Below are 27,678 nucleotides of genomic sequence, written 5' to 3' on the forward strand. Positions count from 1 at the left end.
ATAGGAATTAACTTCTAAAACCTAAATATTCATACAGAAGATTGTAGTATATGTATGCCTAGTCTGTAGACTAGTAGTAAAATTAAATTATAGCTACTAGGCTAAGCTATAAACAAATATAATAAAGAAAACATACACCATTAATCATTTAATTGCACTGTTGTCTATAAATCTTAAAATCAATTCACCATAATTAAATGGGTTTTTTTTATTTGTCATGCTTTTGTAACATTAACCCACTCTAGTGCAACATATAGCCTACCATAAATGTAACAACCCGCTCTAGGACTGGTGGGAAGTTCCTATCTGGGACAGAATCTTTGTTTCATGCTGTTTTGTAAAAGTTAGGAGTTATATGTTGGCGTTTTCATCTTCCTCAATTCAACGAAATATTTATTGCATGACTCTGTACATGATACAATGTTGGAAAAAACAAAATTTTTAAAGAAAAAAGGGGAAAATCGACTATCTGTCCTGAAATCTGTTCATCGGGTATCGACTAGGTTTGCCTGGTAACTACACGGCGCATGCGCAGTTTCTATCCTGTAAATACGCTGATGTGGCTTTTGTTTTCAAATGTAGTTCCAGAAAATGTGCTTTAATTCATTTAAAACACCACCGGGGACAATGAAAATAGTTATATTCTGTTTTTTTAGTGTGGAGTTTTGTTTCAGACGACGACGAGAGACTTCCGAATAAATGCGAAGGTAGAACCGTTTTTTTACGCTCGGCCCAAAAATATTTGGACACAAATAAATTTAAAGCTTTTTATTACGGATGTGGGCTTAAAAGTACATATTATTGTGATGATGTAAACACGTTTTTTGTATGGGCTCTTCTGTTTTTAACTTAAAAAGTACTTGAACACTTGGATACTCACTTTTGTGTTATTCTCATTTATACAGATACGAATTTACAAAATAAATCCATATCCATTTAGTGTTGTAGATTACAGAAAATGTTTTTACATTATACAAGATTTAAAATAAATAAATAAAAATTATAAGTTATTTTATTTATTTATTTTGTAACGTTGTTACTGCACTACCACAAGTGAATCGAATAACTCAAGATGCGCTTGTAGTGTTAACTTTCTGTTCTAATTCATGGGTTTTAGTATCGATATTGCATTAGCGATTTAGGAATTTGAGCCTTTATATTACTTTTTGCCCCTGTTTGTTTGTGAACAGCCTGTAACTCACAATTTTCCATATATTGTTATGTTTTTTTTAACAGCTAATTCATATCCTGATAGGCAAAAAGTGATTAAAGTTTCAAGGTCATAGGTCAGGGTGAGGAAATATCTTGGAAAAATCCTTTCCTTTTTCATTGAACAAATTTTCAAAAATTCACAACTGTTAAAATATTACATTCTTTCATATTTGAGCACATTATGTAGGATGGTGTCTTTATCAACTGACAAAGTTTCATCCAGATCTGATCCAGATTACAGATTTTGTGGCTATTTAAATTCAACATTGAAACCCCCATTTAATGTATATTTTACATTATATCTTAATCAAACGAGCCCCAAACACACTCATATTTGAAAGTGAGGTGCAGACTGGCACTCACTTGATCCTGATCTGATCCAGATTCCGGCTTTTGTGGACATTTGCATTTAATGTTGAAAAGCCCATTTGGTGTACATTTTGCATTATATCAATCAAAAGTGCCTTAGAGTTGACTATATCAGCTGGGTGATATGAGCCTTTCAAACATATCAGTAGTAGAGGTGGGCGATACTGGGTTTTGGTATTGATCCGATACTAAGTAAATACAGGTCAGTATCGCCGATATCGATACCGATACTGATACTTTTTCATATTTAAGCTTCATAGATCCAAAGGATCCAAAAGACCTAGGATAGAATTTCGCCAAACATTGTACGTGACACAAAATACTTTATTATCACAATCAACATTTTTGTTTAAAAAATATCACTCAACACAACTTAAACAAAAGAAAGGTTACATCGGTGACCTCTGGTCCGAGGGGCTCCACCACAGTTGAGGTGTCCCTCATTAAGGTCTATAAGCCGGGACGCCTGAAAACTACCAAATCAGGACCCGCCTCGTCAGTCACACTGATGTCCACCTGTAGGAGATGCCCCGGTTTAACAAAAGGTAAAATCCCAACTCCAACCTTCTAGAAACTGTCATGCACACGCTCCACCGAAGTGTGTTTGCTGCCATCGTGTGGTGGTTGGATTGAACTACACAGAGCAGATCGTGGTTCAGGTTTCAAATGTGGGTACAAGAAACAGTCGCCAAGAGATCAAACTTGGTTGAGAACAAAAGCAGACTTGACGAGATCCAAGAATGGAAGACAAAAGCCAAAAATGGGCAAAAAGTCCAAAATATAAGCATCTAGACGGTCCGTGTGATTGTGCTGTTGATCAAGATCCTGCAATTTGTCTGTTATTGAAACATTCCAGACATGAAACCCACCCAGCTTGAGGAACTGACACGGTCAGTTGACCTTGTTCTTGGAGTATGTTGTTTGAGGACATTAGCTGACCAGATTTTTGTCTTTTGACCAGGACTGAACTACGTGTTGATGGGATCGGCTGACTCCCATGGCAACGGCCTCCTCACCCCGTCTAGCTTCATTCTCCTCTACAGGCCTATCCACGCCGGGGCACTGGCCAAACTCTCTCGCCAACCATGCTGACATCACAGCTGAAACGGGCACAGTAGCTACGCCACCCATCTATAAGAACTCCAAACTTTACTAAAGAGTGAAAATATTATCATATATACGCAAAGAAATTTCAAGTGTGTGTCGAGAAATATTCAATATTAATTTGTGTTTTGTATGTAATTATAACGCCAGTATTTCAGTGATTAATAATTCATATAAAATGTGATGCTGGTACTTGAGGTCTGAAATTTTATAAGTTCTAGCTGATTGTCATAATTTTTTAAAACTGATAAATAGGGTATTCCAGTGGTAGCATTTGGATGAAACTATGAATGTTTCTGTGTAGGCTCTCAGTTGTCCAGGGGTTTCCATAGTAGAGAAGCTTGAATCTTCGACTGGACTGAGTTGCTTGATGCGAGGACGTTTCGCTTCAAATCGTAGAAGCTTCCTCAGCTAAAATTCTTGCTCTGGCAGTCTGACTTCTGTCTGACCCTTGTCGAGAGAACAAACAGAAGCCACAAAGCTGGAGTTTTAAACCTAACCAGACACCTCCTACCGAGAGGCAGACTGCTATTGGCTAGTGATTAAACAATTGCTTTAATTAGCACCTATTGTGCTCTAATTAGCACCCTCCCTAATGACAGGGTAGCTGTCCCTCCTAACAATGGGACTGAGCCTCTCCTGATGACGTGAATGACTCATTACCAAGAACAAAGACTGAAATGGGGTGCAATGGGGTACCCAGATCAAAGAAGTTTCAGTCTTTTGTTCATGGTAATGAGTCATTTACGTCATCAGGAGAGGCAACAGTCCCAACACACAATTTGGGAAATAAATAATACACAGGCTCTAATCATTTCGGGGGTACTGGGCCATATTTTCATGAGAATAAAATCATTTGGATATCAACAATAGCTAACATCTTCAAACCATCATGAACAAATTAGCATGGAGAACAATTGCGGCTAAGCTACGCCACTAGCTAACTGAAACTGAGCAAGAACCAAATAAGTTAATTCCATTTGTACTGTCCAGTTTTTCCTTTAACTTCCATGTTAATGCGTTTTCAGTGCGTCCGGAAAGTATTCACAGCGCTTCACCTTTTCTACATTTTGTTGTTCCAGATGGAATAGTTTTTTAAATTTTCCCTCAAATTCTACTCACAATACCCCATGAAAACATGAATTTTTTTTTCCAAATTCATAAAAAACAAAAAAATCACTTGTACATAAGTATTCACACGCTTTGCTCAATACTTTATTGATGCACCTTTGGCAGCAGTTACAGTCTCAAGTCTTATTGAATATGATGCCACAAATTCCTAATTCCATTCAGGTGTCAGTTATGAGCCCTGCTATAATTTGTAATTGCACAAGACTCAATGAAACACACATATATGTATATATAAATGTTTCTACAAAGGCAAAGCTTCCTGACTTATTCACATCAGAGGCATACAGAGACATCTAGCGGCTGATGAGTGACATTGCACTGCATTTATGGCAACTGTCCCAGAACTATTGTTCTGTTCTCAAAAAGTATATAGTGTTAAGTCCAGGCAAAGCCCAAACATTTTTCAAAATGATTTAATTAATAACCTATTCTCAAGTTATTTATTTGTTTAAATATGACATTTTGTTGGTCTTACAAAGTTTGGTAAGGAAAAAACCAATGGTAATGTTCATTTTGCAAGTGCTTTTATGATAACATTTACAAATTCAGTTTTAACAGCAGTATTGGTATCACAAAGAGAAAGCAAATACTTTTTATGGTAATAACGTCTCTTATAGACAAAAAAAAATCCACACTTGTAACTGCCAAATTTATTATTAACAGAGAAAATAAATGGCATTTTATTCAACAGCCGTTTCACATGTTACCTTATCATCTGTGAAATATTATGAGCCAAATTCTCAGCTCAACACGTAAACAACTTGACATTTTCTTTAAAGTCAAATAAATCACGACAGCGATTCGATATTCAAACCAGCAGACACACTCAAATTATTACTATGCATCCTGTAGAAGAAAAGAAAACGAGTGTATCCCCCACGTTGTCAACACAAGTCAAAATAAAAATAAAATGCCTCCAAATTTAAAGCACATATACTGAGGATAGAAAGATTTTTTTAAATATATATATATGATGCACATGTTAAACACTGCCCCTGCTGGATGTTTGGTAGATTGTGTATGAATGAAGAAAATTAAGAGCAGGTGTGGTTGAAGTTAAATGTAGCTTGAAATGAGCTTGTTTATCAGTTCTTTCATTTGTAAAGCCTCAGTCTGGTGTTCCTGTTTCCACTTTATAATCTAAAAAGAACTCTAATAATTGTTACAGATCTCCTCATCGATTGGTGTGAAAATCTCACTAATCGTCAGGGTCGGCTCGGCCCAATATGAAGAAGCAGACAAGAACGCAGCAGCTGATTACCAGGAACAAACCCAGAAAAATGTAGACCAACGTGGTGGTCCAGAAGGCGAACAGGTACAGCGTCTTGTTGCAATACATCTCGTTGTGGGACGTCGTTTTATTATAACTCGGCTCGTAAATAGAGTAGATCCACACGTTACCTATTAGAAAGAAGGAAGGTAGGAGAAGAAAAAAGGAGAAAAATAAGAAAGGAAAAAGATGAAGACAGAAAGATGAGGGGAAAAAGAAGGAAGGAAAACAATTTTCACAGAACTGTTGAAATCTGCAGTAGAGGTGGGCGAATCGATCCTAATATCGATAATATCGATACCAACGCTAGTATTGATATTGAACGATCCTCATGTAAAAAGATCGATACTCAAGCTTTTTTCTCTCCTGCACGCACTTACTGCTGCGCACGCAGATTCATCAAAGTCTCCTCTCTGTCTGTAAGAGCAGCGCTGCGCTGTGTCACACAACGCAGAGCAGTGCACCTTTGTATTGTGGTTTGTCAGCCCTCTACCTCAGGAGATTTTGTTTTAAGTTGTGTTGAGTGATATTTTTTTAACAAAAATGTTCATTGTGATAAAGTATTTTGTTGTCACATACAATGTTTAGCAAAATTCTATCCTAGGTCTTTTGGATCCTTTGGATCTATGAAGCTTAAATATGAAAAAGTATCGGTATCGATATCGGCGATACTGGGCCTGTATTTACTTGGTATCGGATCAATACCAAAATTCCCGGTATCGCCCGCCTCTAATCTGCAGGTACACATCATGATTGTGGGTGTGAAACAGCGACATCTAATGGTCAGGAAATGTCACTACATTATGTCACCTGCAATAAACCAGCAGAAAAGGAAGAGGGACACAATGGAGTTCCACGTAACGCACAGGCGGTTAAGCGTGCTGCGGGCTCCTTCTTCGGACTCCTGCGTGCACGGCAGGCAGGAAAGCACCGTGAGCATTAAGCCGAACATGCCCATTACCACCAGATAGATGGGGATGTTGTCCTGCCGCGGACACTCCTTCAAGTACTTTGCACCTGTTGCAAGGGAGGGAGAATAGAACCAATACAAGAAAAAAAATCTGACTTTGGCATTTGAGAATCCACTCCCGAAAACTACTTGCAGAACTCACCGATTGCAATCTGAGCAATGGGCAAGACGCAGACGATCACCTTGGAGAACACTTAAAGAAGGCAAACGGCATCTTTAGGGCAACACATGGTGTAAACTGCAGTAAAAGTGTGTATCTTTTTCAAACACGGCCTCACCCAGTACCGGGGTTGCGACTGCAGCAGGCCTCAGAATACGTTGCAGAAGCGTGGAACTTGCCATCTTTAGTAAATGAGGGTTGCTAAAAAGAAGATAGAAACCAAAGTCTGACATCGGCAAATGCTTTTCATTTTAGAATTCTAGTGATGTTTATACCAGTGATTAAGTTGAGGTGACTGTATTTCTCTCAGTCTTCTTTACTAGTTTGAGTTCTTTTACCTAGAGTGGTTAGTTCAGTGGGATAAGGAGTTGGGCTACCAATATGTAGATCTGGGTTCCAAATTTGTGGAATTTCTTCCGCTCCATGGTACGGAATCCTGAGATAACCACCAGTACCAATGGACCTCTGGACCTAAATAGGATTTGCTTCTTCTTTACTGGTACATTTGGTAGTAACAATGCATTACCCCCCCCCATGTGCAGATGGTCCTGATAGGACTGTAGACAATAACTCAACAATAAAATACTATTGTCTTGTACACCCTCAACTTCAAAAGTCATATAGCAAAGACGAACTGATTCACATTTGGTGAACTTTGAGGTACGAGATCAACTAAAAACCAACTTTGTTTGGGCTATGCAATATCACACAGATGAGTCTGCCACCTGCTGGATGCAATGTGCACCTAAGCTAACAATTTAAAACAGCAACCATGATATCTACTATGTCGCCAAATCCAGGATGAAATACACAAAAAAACAGGAAAGTAAAACAGTAGGAACTCCCCTATGGTGTGACACACCCCACAGTCTGCACAAGACTGTTCAGCTCCTCCCTTTGTAGAGGGGGCGTGGCCATTGGTAACGCCCTTGCATGCCTGCTACATTAAATACCCACTTTGTAGATGGTAATTTATGACACAAATTTAATCTGGCCCAGTGACGTTTGTTTAGGATTTTATCTTAAATGACCTATTGAAACACTAATTAGTGAATTAATCTGTTTCATGATACTTAAGTATTTTGATATATCATATTGCAAATTGGTAATGTCACAATCGATTAAGGTTACTTCTGGGAGGGGTCTTAACGGTGTTTTACAATAAAAAGTAAGACCATTTGAAAAAAAGTTTTGTATCTATCTATCACCAATGATTAATTTATACAATTTAAAACTAAAAGTTATTGACATGATCACAACTAATTGCACATCCGAGTATAATTTTGAAATCTGCCACATAAACGCAGACTGGTTAAATATATAAACTTACAAAAGTTACACCACGAGGCATTTTATAAAAAAAAAAAAAAAATTCATTCCTCTGTTACCTTATTTGTAGCAACAGCGTTGCCATTAGCTGTAACGCCTTGCTCGTTCTCACCGCTCTAATAATAACAACCTGTTCCTCTGGGCTAAAATACACAACTTGTGACCAGCACATTTTTACGTAAGACAAGTCAAATGACACCTTAAATTTCCTCTTTTATGGGAACACACACAGAACCAGAGTTAAATCAAATTACTGAGGTACTGATTAGCTCTGATTGCTACTTTGGGGTTTTGTTTGTCCAGCTCACACAAAGAAAGCCTGAATATGTTGAGCTCATCCTGTACTTCACTCCTCTGGTGCAAACTCAACTTTTATTCTTGCTTCCCGACTTATTTTTAATTTTCACTGTCAGGGTGTGAAAATGCATTTTAAAATTCCTCTCATTTTTAATCACTTTAAACAGATGTCTGCTTAAATATAGTTGCGGTTGTAAACCATTGTGTGCGTAAGAAAACGCCAGGTGGTAGAGCGTTTGTGTATCAAGTACCAAATGTTTTGGAACAGTTTGCTAGATGAAATTATTCATTCAAGTTCTGTGAGTATCTTCATATCCAGAATCAAGATATACCTATTTTCTACCATTTACAATCGGAGAGGGTGTATAATTTTAATTATTGGTTTGTATCACTCATTAAAATTTTAGTTTAGTTTATACATTATAGGCCAAATAGCCAAGTTGTGTGTGTGTGTGTGTGTTTGGGGGGTTGATCATGCCAAATCCAGGTAGAGCTGACATTTGCCGTTTGGCATACTTATGCATTTTGGGTCAAGGATGAACGCTGCAAAGAACGTACCGTTGATAGGGCTAATATTTTTGGAGAAATTAGCCATTTTAGCTAACCAATAAACAAAGAATACTGCGCTGCAATGCGCCATGCAAATTATTGGTTGAGCTAATAGGTTTAATAAATGGAATAGTTTTGACCGTGTTAAATGTTTGGTGTCCATTTGAATGTCGCCATCCATTGGATTCGACGACATATAACGTATGTTACCCTGTAATATGATAACTAAGCATGACAGATGATGCAAACTATTCTTCTTCACAACTCTATTGCTCAACCAATAATTTGCTTCACTTTTTACCAAAATTGGAGCAACTTTAACTTTTGACCCCTGTACAAACTGAAATGGACCTTTCTCACCATTTTTGCTAGTTTTACCCCATAACTCCATAGAATTCATTCATAGCTAGTCGAAACTATACCTTTTTGGAAATTTTATAATCAGACAAATAATGTGGTATAGTGTTTAAGATGATTGGGGAATTTTTTAAGTTTGACCCCTGTGTAATCTTTCAATTGACTTCCTATTGAATATTCAAGGGGACACCCTGCCCTTTTCAAAACAGTAAATGTCTAAGGCAGTGATTCTCAACCGGGTGCCGCGGCACTCTAAGGTGTATTTTAGTGCCAGATTTTGACGGATTCCTCAGTAAATTTCTCTTATCTGCTGCACTCGATGTCGGTTGCAGCTGCAGAGTCACAGCCAATGTGGTGTAACTGCATTCTCAACCAAGCCAGTTTGACAAGCTGCAAGTTGCCGAGAAATGAAACTGCAAAAAACACACAAGATATGATCTCAAGCACACAAACAAACAATGTCTAGTAGGACATTGGGCCTGACGGAGTCTAAAGGGATGACCTTATCAGATGGTAGAGCCTAATTCAATAGTCAGTAAACGTTTATTTTACAGCGGTTAACCCTTTACTGACTGTTGAATTTACAGTTTCATTTTTAAAAAAAGGTGTAAACATGCTCTTTTTTCTTTCTTCTTTTCCAAACTAGTCCACAGCCTCACCTTCATTTGTTTAGTTCTTAATTCTTTGGTTGGCCACGCCCCCACTGGTGCTGTCCAATAATGGAACTCGACCTTACGTGAATCTGCTGAGTCCTGCTTGTGTTTAATTGCAGTAAAACCCTCATTTTATTTGTGTTATTTGTGACACTTACCTCCTGTTTTGGACCGGACCTCCTCCCTTCTGCTGCTCGTGCTCTCAGCTCAGGTTCCGCTCCGTGTGTGAATGCGCGCGTAGCTCTAACTGTCGCCCGCGGGCAGGTGCGACGAGGCGTTCAGGTGCACAGGTAACGCGTCGGTAATTACCGCTCTCACAGCAAACACTGGGATTTCAATTCACAACCAGTTTATTTAATTAAAAAGTTGTCGATACAGATTCAGAATTGTTGTGACTGTGTGCATCAGAAGAATCATACCTAAACGAGACCAACAAATCAATAAATAATCATAATTATATGCAGAAGTGGAAAACCCCAGTTTCAGTGAATAAAACTTCTACACCTGTGCACTTAAAACAGGTGATTTTACCAAAAAGCTCAACTGCCTGCCCTGAAGAGTTGAACTAATTAGAACTAGAGTACGGCACTCATAGAGCGCAAACCTCCGCCAACGCTAGTTTACAATTTTACAAATGTGTACCTTGAAAATAATTTTCAAGTTCAAAGTCCTATTAGAAGTGGGTTTCATAAGCTAAAATATAATGTATAATGTACATTTGAACATATTAGTGGCCACAGACATAATAACCAATCTAAGTGTCGTAATTTAAACTAAAAGAAAATGACAGCAATAGCGCCACTAAATATTTACAACTTACAGAGACACTTTGGCAGCAGTGTCAACTGTTTTTGAGAAACTGCTGTATATACGTACTGTACTGGAGCTCTTGGTGACACTCTATTGTATCTGCACTAACGGTAAATGTCCACTTGGTGGAGACCTTGCTCCATTCAAGAACCTTGAGTATCGGCCGATGCAGGAAAACAGCAGTGACCAACCTGTTGCTCATATTAGTAGATGTCTAACCAGCAGACTGTTTGAAAATGTGCACCAATAACTAATACTGTCAAAAACAACAACAGCACCTCAATCTTTTTCCAAAATACCAAATTTTACAATACATCCATGTGTCCATTTACATGCATCAGTTGTGCCAATCTGGTTATCAGTGCTTCATTTGCAGTGATGCTGTTACCAGGGTAACTAGATGATTTTCCAAAACTGTCAAAGGTCTGTCAGGCACACACTAGAGGATGTCTCAATGTAGACACATCCATGGATGCCTGAGCAGGATTGGTTATTGCATAGGTCAATCACATGACTCCGCCTCTTCTCAACTTCTGCTGTCTGAAATTGGGCCACTCCCAGAAATGAGTCCCACATCAGACCTCTACTCCACAACTGCACACATCAAAAGGGAGACTAAGAATGAGCCTGTAGATGTGGGTCTCTGAGGGAGTGACGGCTGAGACTAACCTCGATAGAGATGTAGGCATTGGGGTATCTCCTGTAGAAAATGGCTCTGAGGTTGAATTCAGGGTTTTCTTCTGCCTTGAACACCCGCGTTCTTATGACGTCAGCCTCACAACGCACTACTGCATAAACATCCGGAGCTGTGGGTCACACAACACATTAGCAAACATTTTCATGAATTCGGAGCTGTCCGTAAAGCACATTTCCACCTTGTTAGCCAGGCCAACTTAGATGAACAACACTATTGTCATTCTCCATCACTTGTCCAGGTTGGAAAAGGCACTGTTCAACTCAGCCACATCCGACAGACCCTCCAGGGGGATTTCAAGGTATTACAAGATAGTATAAAAATATCTCCAAGATACTCTGGGCCTTTGGTGATGTTTCTAGGGATTGGCTGTACCTGGGAAACCCCATTAGGTGACACTTACGAGGCATCTGATTTGAATGCCTGAAACAAGTTAATTGGAGTATTCAAATGCAAAAAAATCGTAGGTCTACTAAGCCCATCTTTGTGTTCTTCCACCCTCGAGACTTCAGTTGGATTTGGCTACCAGTTTAAAGACAGGGATTTGGTTCTGGTTTGTCCACTTGAAGCTTCCTGTATGTGTGCCCCATGGACAAATTTCATTTGCACTGCCTCATGTCCACCACAACTATAAATCCTCAGCTGGGGAGTAACCAATAATGGGCTAGCATCCCTCTCGGAGACGTTGTAGACCTTAATCCACGTCACAGACATCTCATGTAAAACACAGCCCTCGTGTGCTGGAAATAATGTACTTTCTCAGAACCAGTCTCATCCGTCCATTTTACCCTCACTTGAGAAACAATCCTCAAGATACCTCAGTCCCAAGTCATAACCAACCCACCAGTTTTCAGCAGGGTACCCAAAACTGAGATCTGGAGGTATCAGTTCTCATTCCAATTGCTTCCCACTTGGACTCAAATAGTTAATGCCCACTTAAGTTTACTTTCTGAAGAATGCCCAGAACTACGTAATATTTAAAAATCAGCAATGCAGTTCTGAGACCTGTAACAAACATTTACCAAACCTACAGGTAAAAAGTATCTATGACAAAGAGGAACTCTGTTAGAGTCCAGCGAAGACAGAGAGAACATTTGAGTTTCAACAATATGGATTCATGTCAATCGTAACATCTTGGTTTTCTCCATCTCAGCTCTTCTTGGATCCTTCCAACCACAACATGTTACCAATAAGGTGTTGGTAAGATTAAGGGGCCACCACCATACTGACATGCTAGATCATCATAAGCTACCAGCTCCAAAAACATTTAGAGAAAAGATCAAGTGTATATCGCAGAAATATTTCCAAAGACTTGTATTTTAGGTTTATGGTTTCTGGATTCCTGCTTTCTGACAATGAAAAGTTTTAAAAAATGACAAATATCAGAAATACTATCTTAAGCATAGGATCCCATCAATATTGTAATATCAGGAACCCACCTAGTGAAGAATCAAGGTTCCTTCAGGTTCTTCACTAGATGGGTTTCCATTACAGATTGTGCAAACTTTAGTGATATTTTCAGAATGTTGCTCTGGATAGTGTTGTATATTATTTACCCAGAGCAAGAATTTTAGCTGAGGAAGCTTCTGCGATTTGAAGCGAAACGTCCTCGCATCAAGCAACCCAGTCCAGTCAAAGATTCAAGCTTCTCTACTTTCCATGAAGTGTATTTCAATCTGCCCAATTTGTGGGGTAATGGAAATGCACCTACTGATTAAAATGTGCAAAATATGAGTAGTTTGGTTAGGAGGCTATATGTGGACTGAAACCGTGTTCCAGGAACGTTTCTACATTCTGAAACGGGGGTGTGATAATCAGTGTTGGGCTGAGGAACCTGTTTGTTTGGGTGGACTGAGTCCTGATGCCCTGCGGAGATGAACTGTTTGTCACCACAGATGGCGGAGGTAGAAAACACTCAAAACACAGAGGGCAATGGCAAATCCTCCTTCAGTTCCTGGAGGACAGACCACGATCAGGAATGTCAAAGCTGATTGAGATTGATGGGCTATTCATCTTTTGACTGTACATACCTGAGTTGAAGACGTGATGGGAGAAGAGGCGTAGCAGAAAGCATCCTGTGGCACCTGGTAGGAACGTGGTGGGCAACACGACGTATCGGCCTGGAGCAAGGTTGACCTTCAAGCTGACGCTGCGTGAGTCCATGTACGACGGAGCTGGCTGCCTGCTCCACCACACACTGCACCCGGATGCGGCGGTTCACTTCCACCTGCAGGATGCGTGAAACCAGGCTGACAGTGAGTTGTGCAAATAGTAAAGCTGCAGGTATAGAAGGCTGCAGATGGCCTTCACATGGACATCCTGCTCAGTAAACTGCCCACCTTCAGCACATCAAACCAATGGGAAGGTTTTCTCCTCTCCAACTTTCCTGTGTATCCTCCTGTCCTCCTGTTAGGCAGACAGATCACACCCTCCTCCTCCTCTTTTCCTCGCACCTCAAACATGAACTATCAACAGAATTACCATCAGTAAAGTCATTCATTTTCAAAATCGCCCAAGTTCCACTCAGCTGTACCTGTGGATTATGCAGGAACGTGTCCCTGTGGTTGATACCATCTCCAAATCTACTCCTCTTATCCAGCTGTGGCTCCCAGCTGTTGTTCACCCTTTCTGCCCTCATTTGTCGCTTTTTTTACAGCCTTATTTCTCTCACCCTTTCCTTCCCCTCCTTTCTGGCTTTCCCAGACGAGCCTCCTTTCCGTTCCCATCGCTGTTTGGTCCCTTCAGGTTTGGCAGCACTCTTCTATCAGGGTCAGTTTGTGTTGGCTCTGGGGGACAGTGGTTAGAGATGATCCAGGGGTGGCAGATGCAGGGGCCCACTCCCCGTAGCAGCGCACCTCTCTCCAGTGGGCCGCAACCACAGGAGGGCCCGCTCCACCAGCCAGCATATGACCACGTCTGTGAAATAGTGACAGAAGTCCTCAAAGTCCATCCTGGAAGAGCAGAGTGAAAATCTGTTGAAGAATACCTTGGAAATTTGGAATATGCACAACATAGACATCAGGGTTCTCGCCAGCACAGTGAGCATAGGGGGTCCCTATGCTGTGATTTGGATCCCCTAAGCTGTGATTTAACCAGCATGGGGGGGGCTTTCTGTTTATTTCTTTTTTAAATGACATGTAGCACGTTATTTAACGTCCCAGTTAGCAACACAAAGTGGCCCTCAAATGCAGGAAATAGTGTTTCAAAGGATTATGAATTTCAAAATTTTCCTCAGGAGATGCCCCCAGACCGTCCTTCAATACTCACGCCCACAAACACTCGTCGCGTGGCTATTACCCCGCTAAGTTCCCACCTATGCTGTGAAAAATCCTAGTGAGAACCTGGACATTTTATTGTGGCCCAATAAAAGACTGTACCAAACTCCCCAACATCTCGGACAGTGAGCCCCATCTTCTCTCTCTCCAAACGAGGCAATCTGTTGCAACTGGATTGACCTGCAGAGAATGTCCAAGGAAAGGTGAAGAGAAACCAACTGCTGAGCTGCAAGTTATATACAACAGTATTAGGGCCCCACGGAGCTGTTCGGATCTGTATGTTTGATTTGGCACCAGATTTAAGACAGATGCCCTTTCTGATGCATGGGCAGGGGTGGCTTTGAACTGGGAACCTTCGTCCGCACTGAAACAAGAGCTGTAACCGTTTCGCCAAAAGTGTCAAGAATAAAGCTGAAATACAATTTCGAGTAATAACGTCAAATCCAGTAGACTGAATTGAAAAACAATTTAGAGAATAAGGCAGCATGGTGGATTAGTGATTAGCACTGCTACCTCACAGCAAGAAGGTCATGGGATCGATTCCCCACCTGTGGCCTTTCTGTGAGGACTTTGCATGGTCTCCCCGTGTTTGCGTAGGTTCCCTCTGGGTGCTCCGCCTTCCTTCCACATCCAAAGACATACTGTCTATATGTGTCCCTGCGACAGACTGGTGTCCTGTCCAGGGTGTACCCTGCCTCATGCCCTATGACTGTTGGGATAGGCTCCAGCCCCCTGTGACCCTTAATTGGAGGTAAGCGGTATAGGAAATGGATGGATGGATGATTTCGGGAATGAAGTGGAAATGTAGAAAATCTATTGAAAATAAAGATGATATACAATTTTGAAAATAAAGATGAAATGTTGAGAAAAAGTTGAATTAAATTTCCAGATCGAGATGAAATACAATTTTGGGAATAAAGTCAAAATGTACATCCATCCATGAATCTATCCATTTTCTATACCCGCCTACTCCAATTAAGAGTCACGGGGGGCTGGAGCCTATCACGGCAGTCATAGGACGAGAGGCAGGGTACAGGCTGGACAGTACGCCGGTCTGTCATATAAGTCAAAATGTCAAGAACTAATTTAACATTTCAAAATTAAAGTAAAAGTTTTTAGATTCAATCAAACTACCAGTATTTGCCACATATGATGTGATAAAACTGTACTTCAGAATTGATTATTAGAAACAAGGAAGTTCTTTCCCTTTAAAACATAACACACGATGGTAGCTAGGACCACATTCTAACTTTATTCTTGAAATTCTAAAACTATGAACTCCTGAAAAGTGCTCATTGGTCCATTTTAATAATAATAATAATGCAGATGTTCTTGCCTACAAGCTGAAGACCCATCCAAAGTGACCATGTTGCAAAACATAGCAAAATGTCAATGGTGACTTTCCCGAGCAGTAACGTTTTCATGCGTCCTCACCCCTGACTCCAGGCACCCGTCCAATCTGTGGTTCCCCAAGGGTTCCTCATCCGCACCATCAATAATCTAGATGTCCGATTCTTCTCCATCTGCTTCTCTGGTAGTCGCACCCTCCTCACAGCTGTGATCCCGTAGGCATGTCCTCGAACCAGACCGCAGGCCAACACAGACTCCACCGTCTCCCCCTCTGTTGGCTGAGGAATACAACACACTAAATTTATTTCAAAAAATTACTCCTAAAATTAAATTTTCACAATATCTTCTTAAGGGTTTCACTCGTATAGAGCAGGTGATGAGGGCTTTCGTTCATGCGCCTTAGCCAACGTCTGGAAGAAGAAGACCTCCTCTGGTCGCTGTGATGGCTGAGTGCCTCACGATCCACAAGGAGGGACTCCGAAACCCCTCCAGTGAAGTCGATCAGGGCCTCTGTGTGTTGCCTCCCTCTAAAGCCTCATAACAGCCATTAGCCTGGATGGAAACAGAAATATATTGGACGTCAGTAGTCTCAAATCCCCTTCTGACACAAACACACCGTTTCATATCCCAACACACTTGGCATAGGCCTTCTCCAGAAGGGCACTCCAAAACTCCCGTGGTGTGGCTGAGCGGCAGAAGAGCAGCACGCCATCTTTGCTGACTGGCAACGGTCATCCACAACTACGTCCAACCAGCGGCCCAGACGCCAGAATCGGAAATGAAAATTCCAGCATACTGGTCTAAACACTTTGGGTTCCACTCTTGGTCCACATGGTCAGGAATCACCTGAGAAGAAGAGGAAGCTGAGACTGGAAAGAAGGAAGGATGATTTCTTGAAAAAAAAGAATTGGATATATCCAAAATACAACCTTTTTCCACAGGGATGGCTCAGATGCCAGGCAAGAAATGGCTGCCACCATCCAGCAGTTACCCAGACTACCTTGGTGCAAGTCACAAGTGCTGATACCATCAACAAACAGACGAGGGTCCTTGCATAGCTCCTACAGAGACAGAAAATACAACAAATCAATATGTTTGCCCTCACATTCAAGTCAGTCAGTTGGTTGGGGGTTTGCAGGAATTCGCTATGGACTTTATACACTCAACAAAAATATAAACGCAACACCTTTGGTTTTGCTCCCATTTTGTATGAGATGAACTCAAAGATCTAAACTTTTTCCACATACACAATATCACCATTTCCCTCAATATTGTTCACAAACCAGTCTAAATCTGTGATAGTGAGCACTTCTCCTTTGCTGAGATAATCCATCCCACCTCACAGGTGTGCCATATCAGATGCTGATTAGACACCATGATTAGTGCACAGGTGTGCCTTAGACTGCCCACAATAAAAGGCCACTCTGAAAGGTGCAGTTTGTTTTATTGGGGGGGGGATACCAGTCAGTATCTGGTGTGACCACCATTTGCCTCATGCAGTGCAACACATCTCCTTCACATAGAGTTGATCAGGTTGTCAATTGTGGCCTGTGGAATGTTGGTCCACTCCTCTTCAATGGCTGTGCGAAGTTGCTGGATATTGGCAGGAACTGCTACACGCTGTCGTATACGCCGGTCCAGAGCATCCCAAACATGCTCATATGGGCGACATGTCCGGTGAGTATGCCGGCCATGCAAGAACTGGGACATTTTCAGCTTCCAAGAATTGTGTACAGATCCTTGCAACATGGGGCCGTGCATTATCCTGCTGCAACATGAGGTGATGTTCTTGGGTGTATGGCACAACAATGGGCCTCAGGATCTCGTCATGGTATCTCTGTGCATTCAAAATGCCATCAATAAAATGCACCTGTGTTCTTCGTCCATAACAGACACCTGCCCATACCATAACCCCACCACCACCATGGGCCACTCGATCCACAACATTGACATCAGAAAACCACTCACCCACACGACGCCACACACGCTGTCTGCCATCTGCCCTGAACAGTGTGAACCGGGATTCATCCGTGAAGAGAACACCTCTCCAAAGTGCCAAACGCCAGTGAATGTGAGCATTTGCCCACTCAAGTTGGTTACGACGACGAACTGGAGTCAGGTTGAGACCCCGATGAGGACGACGAGCATGCAGATGAGCTTCCCTGAGACGGTTTCTGACAGTTTGTGCAGAAATTCTTTGGTTATGCAAACCGATTGTTTCAGCAGCTGTCCGAGTGGCTGGATGAACATGCTGGATGTGGAGGTCCTGGGCTGATGTGGTTACACGTGGTCTGCGGTTGTGAGGCTGGTTGGATGTACTGTCAAATTCTCAGAAACGCCTTTGGAGACGGCTATGGTAGAGAAATGAACATTTCAATACACGAGCAACAGCTCTGGTTGACATTCCTGCTGTCAGCATGCCATTGCACGCTCCCTCAAATCTTGCAACATCTGTGGCATTGTGCTGTGTGATAAAACTGCACCTTTCAGAGTGGCCTTTTATTGTGGGCAGTCTAAGGCACACCTGTGCACTAATCATGGTGTCTAATCAGCATCTTGATATGGCACACCTGTGAGGTGGGATGGATTATCTCAGCAAAGGAGAAGTGCTCACTATCACAGATTTAGACTGGTTTGTGAACAATATTTGAGGGAAATGGTGATATTGTGTATGTGGAAAAAGTTTTAGATCTTTGAGTTCATCTCATACAAAATGGGAGCAAAACCAAAAGTGTTGCATTTATATTTTTGTTGAGTGTATTTGTACAGGCAAAGCAGTGTTCCAAAATCAAAGCCAATACTGCGACTGATTGAATTCAATCAATTTTATTTATGTATACAGCACCAGTTCATAAAACAAGTTGCCTCAAGGCACTACACACAACGAGGTCTAGACTAGACCTTACCCCGCCATATTGGCGACATTGGGTTGACAGTGGATTTGGGTTAGCATTAAAGAAAATGCACACACCAACAACTCAACAGTAGGACTGCCTCTTTAATTTCATGACCATGTAAATGTGCTGCAAGCAGCACATTTAAATGTTCTGAGCTCTGCTGAGGATACAGATCTGAGTGGTCCTGGGTCAGGACTGATGTCACTTTGGACAGGGTCGGGTTACAGTAGACCTGCTGCTACATATGTCAAACACAGCCAAAAAGATGCACACCAAAAGCTTCAAGAAGACCTCATGTTACAAACTTGATTTCCCCTAAGATGATATTACACTCATCATGAGCTTGGTTTGGATAGATGAGATCAGCTAGATTTTGTACTGTGATAGCTGATAGGATGTTAAGGTGAGTCTGTGCACTTTCGCATGTGTCAGCAGAATGACTCGGCAAATGTCAGCCTATAATTCAACTCTGTGTTGATCCATGTTTAAAAGCACACTGCCTCCAGTCCCCCATCATAAAAATAAATGAGTTCTATGAACTAAACGATCCCACTGTGGGCGTAGAGTCTTGTTGCATGACTCACTGTCAGTGTGAAGATAATCCCACCAAAATATTGAATGCTATAACTGAAAGGTTAAATTATTGAGTAAAATCATGAGCAGCAGCTAAAATGTTGTGTGAAGACCCTATTGTTCAACATGATTTATTCACAAACATCATATATGATTCAGGTATATGCTAACTAGCAAATCTAGTATGCTGAGTCATTACTAGGCTAGGTGAGCTATCTTAATTTGACAGTTAAATGAAGGGAGTGTATTTATGCTGCAAAATGTTCTTCCAAGTGACTGCTTAGATATATTTGTCTGTGTCTCTGATGAATAAACGCTTTCAGAGTTTTATAAAACCGTATTACCTAATATGAATAGCTTAGGATGGAGTTATCATGCGCCATTATGCTACCAAGCTGCCATCACCAAAAAGGGCAAGCCTTTATTGAGTGAAACCCAAAGTGTATACACAAAATATAAAAATTGTGTGTTATTTATTACACTTAATTTTCCCAGAAATTGGTTCTTTTCTGTGTTTATAATACACAAGAAACAACTGACTGCAATACTCCTTTAGGGCAGTGCAAACCAATCTATTAATATAATACTGCAATAAATTCTCAGAGGCAGAATGGAAGCCAAATAAGGATCATAGCAATTTGTACCAATTTATAAAATGCAAGAGCCAAATTTATAGCATGACATGGTTAAGCATGTGTCCTTTAAAAATAGCCAGTTAACAATAACATTTATATACAACTTTAAATTGAACATTCAAAGCAAAAAGTAAAATACGTATCAAATAAATAAAAATAAATAAATAATAAAATAAAATCTCGTATATAGAAGGATAAGAAAGTACAAACCACATAAATAACACTAATTAAAAAAATAGGAAATGCAAAAAAAAAAAAAAAAAATACTTAAAAACAATAAACAATTCTCAACCATTAGAAAGTATTTATTATATACAGTTGAGAACAGAAAGTCATCTAATAAAAAGATGATACACAGGATGTTTCAGAAAAATTTGTATAATTTGGTAATCTAATAACAACCAATTTTCATTCAAATAATCTCAAATTTTAACAGCATGTGTAAAAACAAACAAAAAACTTAAAATGATATGTTTTATGCTTTTTCTTTTCAGGTATAGAAATACCATTCACTGGAAAAGGAAAGGCATTTTGTGTGTTAGCGTATGCAAGAGCATAGTTGAAGACTGTACAGCATGCGTTTGTGAGGGAATTCACTAAAAATGCACCAACTACCATGCAGATTTGCGTATATTAAAAACTTGTGAAATTGTTCATGAATTCCACATACCTTGGAATTTCTCATTCAGATTTTGAGGAATACATCCTATTTTGCTCAACATTAAACCTGTTTAGTTTCATTTGCCTAGACTATGTACTTACTCAGATATTTACAACTCAATGATACTGACTTTTTTTAAATACCCTGTATTATAGATATGTACACTTTGATTTTGTTCATTGTTGTATTCCCATTGAGAGGTTTGTTTTTACCACGGCCTGTGCTAAAAACACTTGCGCTATTTAAGTTCGCTGTTGAGTTTTCTAAACCCATGCATAGAAAACTGACCAATACAGCAGTCCGTCAGCACAGTGACGGCACGCTCTCCGAGGGTTAAGGTTTCACAACCCTGGCATCTCTCCTATAATAGAAAGTGCTTTAATTAAACCAATCTGATAAAAGCGTAGCATGCTCAAACTGCCACTGGATTTAGACGTAGGAGGAGCAGAGATATATTTGTAAAACAATGTTTAGCATTTGATTGGAAGCAGGAAGATGTTACCAGGTGTGTAAGCCAGTTTGCCACATTTCATACTGATGATCACATACCTTCCTACCCCTTTTGTTCCCCCTTGTTCTGCACTTTCCACTCACCCTCGGCCTCTTCCAGGTCAGCCCCGGCGGCGGGTCTCTCTTATAGAAGAGGGACTGGGTGGTGGCGGGGAATAGGGGGTCCTTGAAAAGCGTGCCTCGATGCAAACAGTCACGCTTCAGCTTGTGAAAACTCTGCCCCTGGAAGAGACTCACTTTATCTGGCATTTTGTTCGGCGAGGGTCACCTGAGGAAACGAAATAGTAAAATTGCAATCGAATATTGACATTTAACATAAAGAAATACATCAAATGTATAAGAGACATTTGAGCTTTCTACTTTAGCCACCAATTTGCAAATTCATGTCAAATACTTGACTCAGAGCATTTCAGTGTGGTCATATTATGCAAAATGTAACTACTTTAAGCAGCTATGTATGTTTGGAGTTTCATAATGAACATTCAATTTCCACAATTCTATGTCTGCCTTACAGAAATTCCACATCATAAGCAGAATTTAGGCCTGAAATGGCTCTTATTTGGCTCCCCATGCATTTAAAGCGTATTTTTTAATTTATGTAGTCGTCATGAAAATTCAGTAAGGTATATCTTATATATTATTCCAATTCTAAGGTGGAACTATGCTAGTATACTAAGGTATATCTAAATATCTAAAAAAGAAGAGTAAAATAGGAGAGTAGAAAAGAGTAGCGTAGAGCCACTTAGGTGCCTGGTCTTGAGAACTAGGGATGGTAGGTTGAAAAGCTTTATTATCCCATGGGAACTCTCCCTACCCACCCAAGTGGCTCAAGAAAAAAGTATATATAATATAATAAGTAATAAGACATAAGAAAGATAAGACATCATATATATAAAACTATATTCAAATATTAAGGGTAATAAACAACATATACAATAAATATGGTACTAAAACCTGTGCCAAATCAACATGCAGATCCACCTTGGATTTGCTGTGGCGACCCCGAGTGCAAACAAGGGAGCAGCCGAAGGGACTTACTTACTATGGTACTATATAATATACAGGAGTAGGTATTGAAATCTAAATATTAATACAGGAGAAGATTTGGTCATGGTCATGGTATTTTATTACAGAAACAGAAGCTATGATGTAATGTGTATTGTTATCTATCTAAAGTAACTCTGCTAGCATACTATAGGAAAATAAAAAGCATAATCTATATGCTATGAAATGGAAACCTAAGAACTAAGGTACTACTATACGAGGGCTGTCAATAAAGTAAGGGTCCTTTTTATTTTTTTCAAAAACTATATGGATTTCATTCATATGTTTTTACGTCAGACATGCTTGAACCCTCGTGCGCATGCGTGAGTTTTTCCACGCCTGTCGGTGACGTCATTCGCCTGTGAGCACTCCTTGTGGGAGGAGTCGTCCAGCCCCTCGTCGGAATTCCTTTGTCTGAGAAGTTGCTGAGAGACTGGCGCGTTGTTTGATCAAAATGTTTTCTAAACCTGTGAGACACATCGAAGTGGACACGGTTCGAAAAATTAAGCTGGTTTTCAGTGAAAATTTTAACGGCTGATGAGAGATTTTGAGGTGATTCTGTCGCTTTAAGGACTTCCCACGGTGCGAGACGTCGCGCAGCGCTCTCAGCCGCCGTCGTCAGCCTGTTCAAGCTGAAAACCTCCACATTTCAGGCTCTATTGATCCAGGACGTCGTGAGAGAACAGAGAAGTTTCAGAAGAAGTCGGTTTCAGCATTTTATCCGGATATTCCACTGTTAAAGGAGATTTTTTTAATGAAAGACGTGCGGACGGATCCGTGCGGACGGATCCGCGCGTCGGGACGCAGCCGGCGCAGTGCGGCGGCACAGGAAAAACACCTCCGTGTTGATAACCATTTGTAAAATCCAGGCGGCGTTTGATGGCTTTCAGTGGAGTGAGTATATAAGAAATTGTTTAACAGGCAGGACATGTTCTAACTTGTCCTTAAGGCTTTCAACAGAGGTGTTTTTCCTGTGGCAGAGCTGGGCCACTCAAGGACATTTATAGAGTTGTTCTGAAGCCACTCCTTTGATATCTTGGCTGTGGTCTTAGGGTCACTGTCCTGCTGAAAGATGAACAGTCGCCCCAGTCTCTGGAACAGGTTTTCATCCAGGATGTCTCTGTACATTGCTGCATTAATCTTTCCCTCAATCCTGACAAGTCTCCCAGTTCCTGCTGCTGAAAAACATCCCCACAGCATGATGCTGCCACCACCATGCTTCACTGTAGGGATGGTGCCTGGTTTCCTCCAAACACGACGCCTGGCAGTCACACCAAAGAGTTCAAGAATTTTGTTTCTTATGGTCTGAGAGTCCTTCAGGTACCTTTTGACAAACTCCAGGTGGGCTGCCATGTGCCTTTTATTAAGCCTGGCCACTCTACCATACACAGGTCTGATTAGTGGATTGCTGCAGAGATGGTTGTCCTTCTGGAAGGTTCTCCTCTCTCCACAAAGGAATGCTGGAGCTCTGACAGAGTGACCATCGGGTTCTTGGTTACCAAGACCCTTTTACCCCAATCGCTCAGTTTAGATGGGTGGCCAGCTCTAGGATGAGTCCTTGTGGGTCTGAATGTCTTCCACTTATGGATGATGGAAGCCACTGTGCTTATTGGGACCTTTAAAGCAGCAGAAATGTTTCTGTACCCTTCCCCAGATTTGTGCCTCAAGACGATCCTGTCTCGGAGGTCTTCAGACAATTCCTTTGACTTAATGCTTGGTTTGTGCTCTGACATTCACTGTCAACTGAATTTACCCCAGGTGGACTCCAATTAAGGTGTTGAAACATCTCAAGGATGATCAGTGGAAACAGGATGCTCCAAAACTCAATTTTGAGCTTCATGGCAAAGGCTGTGAATTCTTATGTACATGTGAATTCTTAGTTGTTGTTGTTGTTAATAAATTAGCAAAAATCTAAAAAAAAAAAAAAAAAAAAAAAAAAAATTTTCACATTGTCAGTATGGGGTATTGTGTGTTGAATTTTGAGGGAAAATGAATTTCATCCATTTTGGAATAAGACTGTAACACAGCAAAATGTGGAAATAGCAACACGCTGTGAATACTTTACAGATACTCTGTAAATGAGTACTGGCCTTGGCTGGAGAAATACTTTGCATCAAACCAATGCTCATCCAGGGGGTATGTGTAGACTCTCATTGGCTTCACACTATGAAATTTGTGAATAAGCACCTGAACCACATAACGTACGAGCAGTTTTGTAGTCAAGCCTCCAAGTCCAACTCAAAGCCCCAGTGGTTGAGTCTGAGTCAAAATTTCCAATGACGAGTTTGACTTGATACCCCAGTGTTCAAGTCTAATTCCAAGTCTTTAAAGAAGAACCCCGATTTAAGTCTCCACTGTTTGAGTTGGAGTCCAACTCTCTAAAGAAACGTTTGAGTTGAGTCCCCTGCATTTTAGTCTGAGTCCATGTCTCAAAAGAGAACTTTGAGTTGAGTCCCCAGTGTTTGAGTCAGATTCCAAGTCTCAAAATAAGAGTCTGAGATAGCTCCCCAGTGTTTGAGTCCAGTTTTTTAAAGAAGAGTCTGAGTCGAATCCGAAACAACTCAGTTTGAGGCAAGTCTCTAAAGAAGAGTTCAAGTTGAGTCCCCAGCATTTGAGTCTGAGTCAAAATATGTAAAAAGCTTGAGTTTAGTCCCAGTGTTTGAGTCTGAGACCAAGTCTTGAAATCAGAGTCTGAGATAAGTCCCCAGTGTTCAAGTCTGAGACCAGGTCTGTAAAGACAATCCAGTCGACTCCCCAGTGTTTGAGTCTGAGTCGAAGTCTCCAAAGAAAAGTTCAGTTGACTCTAAAATGTTTGCGTCTGAGTCCAAGTCTCTAAAGACAAGTCAAGTTTAAGTCTCCAGTGATTGACTCTGTGGTCAAGTCTCTAAAGACAAGTCAGGGTTGAATCCTCAGTGATTGAGTCTGTGGTCAAGTCTCTAAAGAACAGTCTGTTGAGTCCTCAATTTTTGAGTTTGAGTGAAAGTCTCAAAAAAAGAGTCCAAGTTCCCACTAGAGTAGCATCTTGAAAATCGGGAGTCAAGACATTCTTGAGTCCAAGTCCTACAAGTACAACAACCTCCTTGCAGGTATTGTAAGATCACTATTTAAACTTTCTACAATTGTATTGTTCCATGTTATCCTGAATTTCAAAAATTACAGGCAGGTCGAGTCTTTGTCTTATAATAATTTCATCTATTTGTCAGGATTGTGGGTTTTCTTATGTATTGATCTGATTTTGTCTGTTACTTTTCTGCTTGGGTTTGGTGTTACTGCTTTCTCTTGTCTGTCACTTGGGTGCTTGGTGGTGAGCAGTTCTCCTTCTGTTTTCAAAGGATTCAAAGCATTCAAAAGAATTTATTGTCATATGCACAAAGGAACATGTTCCCTGCACAATGAAATGTGTTTACTGCATTTAACCCATCCTAATTGCCAGTTAGGAGCAGAAGTCGCCTTTAGGCGCCCAGGGACCAGCTCCAGATGTATATCCTGCCTTGGGTCAACAGCAGGGCTGAGCAAACCTTGACCGGCCATGACGGTCATGACGACAGACGACACACACATAACACACACGTAAGTCGGCCCGGTACATGAACACTTATAAAAAGCACACACAAGGTAAAACTTGGGAAAGAAAAACCTTCATTGCTGCTGCTGCATTGAATCATGCAGCAGCAAAGCAGGAAAAAACCCATCAGCACAATGAACAATGATCACACACAACAACAGAGACGACGACCGAGATTTGTAAGAGTCCAGTTATCAGACAGAACACCCGGCGGCTGCCTTTAGGCGCCATCAATGGCCTTGTTCGTCCATTCTGGAGGGAGGAGGGACCCAGCCCTGAACAGTCCACTGAAGACCAGGGGAGTGAGGCATGAGCGTTGTTCTTCTCCAGGAGGTTTTTATCACAGCGGCCTTGAAGTGCAGCTGTGTTTTGGGAAGCCGAATGAAAATCCAGATTAGCAGACGCCTGAAAGATTCCACAGTCTGAAACAGAGTGGCTTTCAATACATCTGAATTAGGAGAGGAGATGTGGTCATTACTGACGATCAATGCGGTTTTCCAGTGCAGCCATTCTTCCGGAGATGGTATCCAACACGCGGTTAACACCCGCCGACTGAGCTGACACTGCCCTTCCAATTGAATCAATCATGTGGGGCAGCCTGGACGGGCCAATTATTGCCGCTTCCACTTTCTTAATTTTCCGGTAAACCAGCGCTATGCCCGGTCCACACAGCAGGAACCCAGTCACCACCATGCCAAATATATACACATCTTCGACGTCCTCCACAGACAGCGTGTAAAGGCACATGACCTGTCATTTCCTCCAACTGTCCATCACGTAACCCATCACATGTGTCCTGGCAGGACAGGTCAGGTCCTCCGCTTCCGAGTGTCTTGTAGAAAAAATAGTGTCAGTTGCGTTCAGAGACCACTTTAACAGATCCATTTTTGCTGTTTCCAGAAGAGCAAAGCTGGTAGCCTCAGAGACAACACGCCACAGAAGCAGGAAAGATAAGGAGGGAGGGAGAAGAGAAAAATGCGACCGTCTCGGCTAGCAAGCAGGCAAAATTTCCATGCTTTGTTCTGGATCTTCCCCACACACCTGTTTCCTATTACCTGCTCATCACACCCTGTATTTAAGCCTCTCATTTCTATCCCTTCCCCGCCAGATCATTGCGCTTATGCCATCGTGTCATAGCCTTGTTTCTTGTGTTTTTCTCAACATGTTACCTTGCTGTGTTTATGGGCTGCCAGTTTTTGGACCATGCCTTTGCCTAATGTTTCTTCTACTGTTGCTGTTTTTTTTTTAACTGCCTTTCTGTGTTTTAACCCTGCTCACTGTACCGTTAAAACCATTTGGCCGAATCCCATCCGAGTCTGAGCTTAGCATTTGTATCCAGCCTTTTTGTACCACTGATTCTGATACTATTCCATGTTGACCTACAGGAGTCATCGGAGTGCATTCCAAGGTGCAAAAGGTTATTCAACCACTTTAACTCAAACCCCAGGTCCAACCCTTCTCACAGCTGATAACTTTCCTAGAATACGATCAGCATCAAAATTTAATGGGTTCCGTCGCACCTGTCACAGTTTCCATGCAAGAATCGCAACAAAACAACCTTATACATCAAAGTGACTCACTTTGAATTCAGACAAGATCCACTCAGTGGATCCAGGATCATAGTGTCCCGTGGATGGTTGAAATTAGACTGTATTTTCGGAATAGACTTTGTTCTCTTATTGTTTGTGGGTCAGCTACTGAAAGTCACCTGACAACCTCCTACATCCATCCTCTGAACGTGATGGATTTTTGTTGACCTGAAAAGTGAATTCTGCAAGTAAAAACAGTCTCAACAAATTCCGACTACCTCTGGAGGCAGAGTGTTGCTCTTTATCAATCTACAGACAATAGACAGGCAGCAGTGACTTAATTACAGCTGGTGAACGCATCATGACGACGAAACAGTTGAGTTACCTCAGATCTTCTTGGATTTAAGACACTTTGTCCTTAACCACTATGTGTGTTACTGCACACTGCTGCTTCCTGCTCCGTGACGCTGCAAATTCAGAAGTCTCTTCTTAGATCGTCTCCTTGCGTTCTCACTTCTTATCTTCTCTTTTTGATTTCTTATCATTTTGGTCTCTTTTTTTTATTTATTCCACGTCTCCACTCTCCTCTTTTCACATCAAGAGTCCTGGTGTATCTATTGCTGTCATGCTTGGTGCATCTGACACCTGAGAAACCAAGAGGAGGCACCTTCTATTTTAACTGCTTCACTGCCACGTATCAAGCACATCAATTATCTTCCTCCATAAATAGGATT

At 41.2% G+C, this 27,678-nt stretch overlaps 1 protein-coding gene and 1 pseudogene across 1 annotated transcript; both read right to left on the bottom strand.

Annotated features, from left to right (window-relative positions):
* Window positions 1–4,774: 4,774 nt before the first annotated feature.
* On the bottom strand, window positions 4,775–9,703 carry LOC117505006 (transmembrane protein 272-like). The gene is made up of 5 exons (XM_034164531.1): window positions 9,560–9,703; window positions 6,335–6,417; window positions 6,199–6,249; window positions 5,897–6,103; window positions 4,775–5,217 (listed from the first exon to the last, which is right to left on the bottom strand). The coding sequence occupies exons 2-5, from the start codon at window positions 6,396–6,398 to the stop codon at window positions 5,015–5,017; spliced, it is 525 nt and encodes a 174-aa protein (XP_034020422.1). The 5' UTR covers window positions 6,399–6,417; window positions 9,560–9,703; the 3' UTR covers window positions 4,775–5,014.
* Window positions 9,704–10,520: 817 nt separating this feature from the next.
* On the bottom strand, window positions 10,521–27,604 carry LOC117505000 (annotated as a pseudogene).
* Between the last annotated feature and the right edge of the window lie 74 nt (window positions 27,605–27,678).

Source organism: Thalassophryne amazonica, chromosome 23 (assembly GCF_902500255.1).
Source record: "Thalassophryne amazonica chromosome 23, fThaAma1.1, whole genome shotgun sequence".
NCBI classification, from domain to species: Eukaryota; Metazoa; Chordata; class Actinopteri; order Batrachoidiformes; family Batrachoididae; genus Thalassophryne; species Thalassophryne amazonica.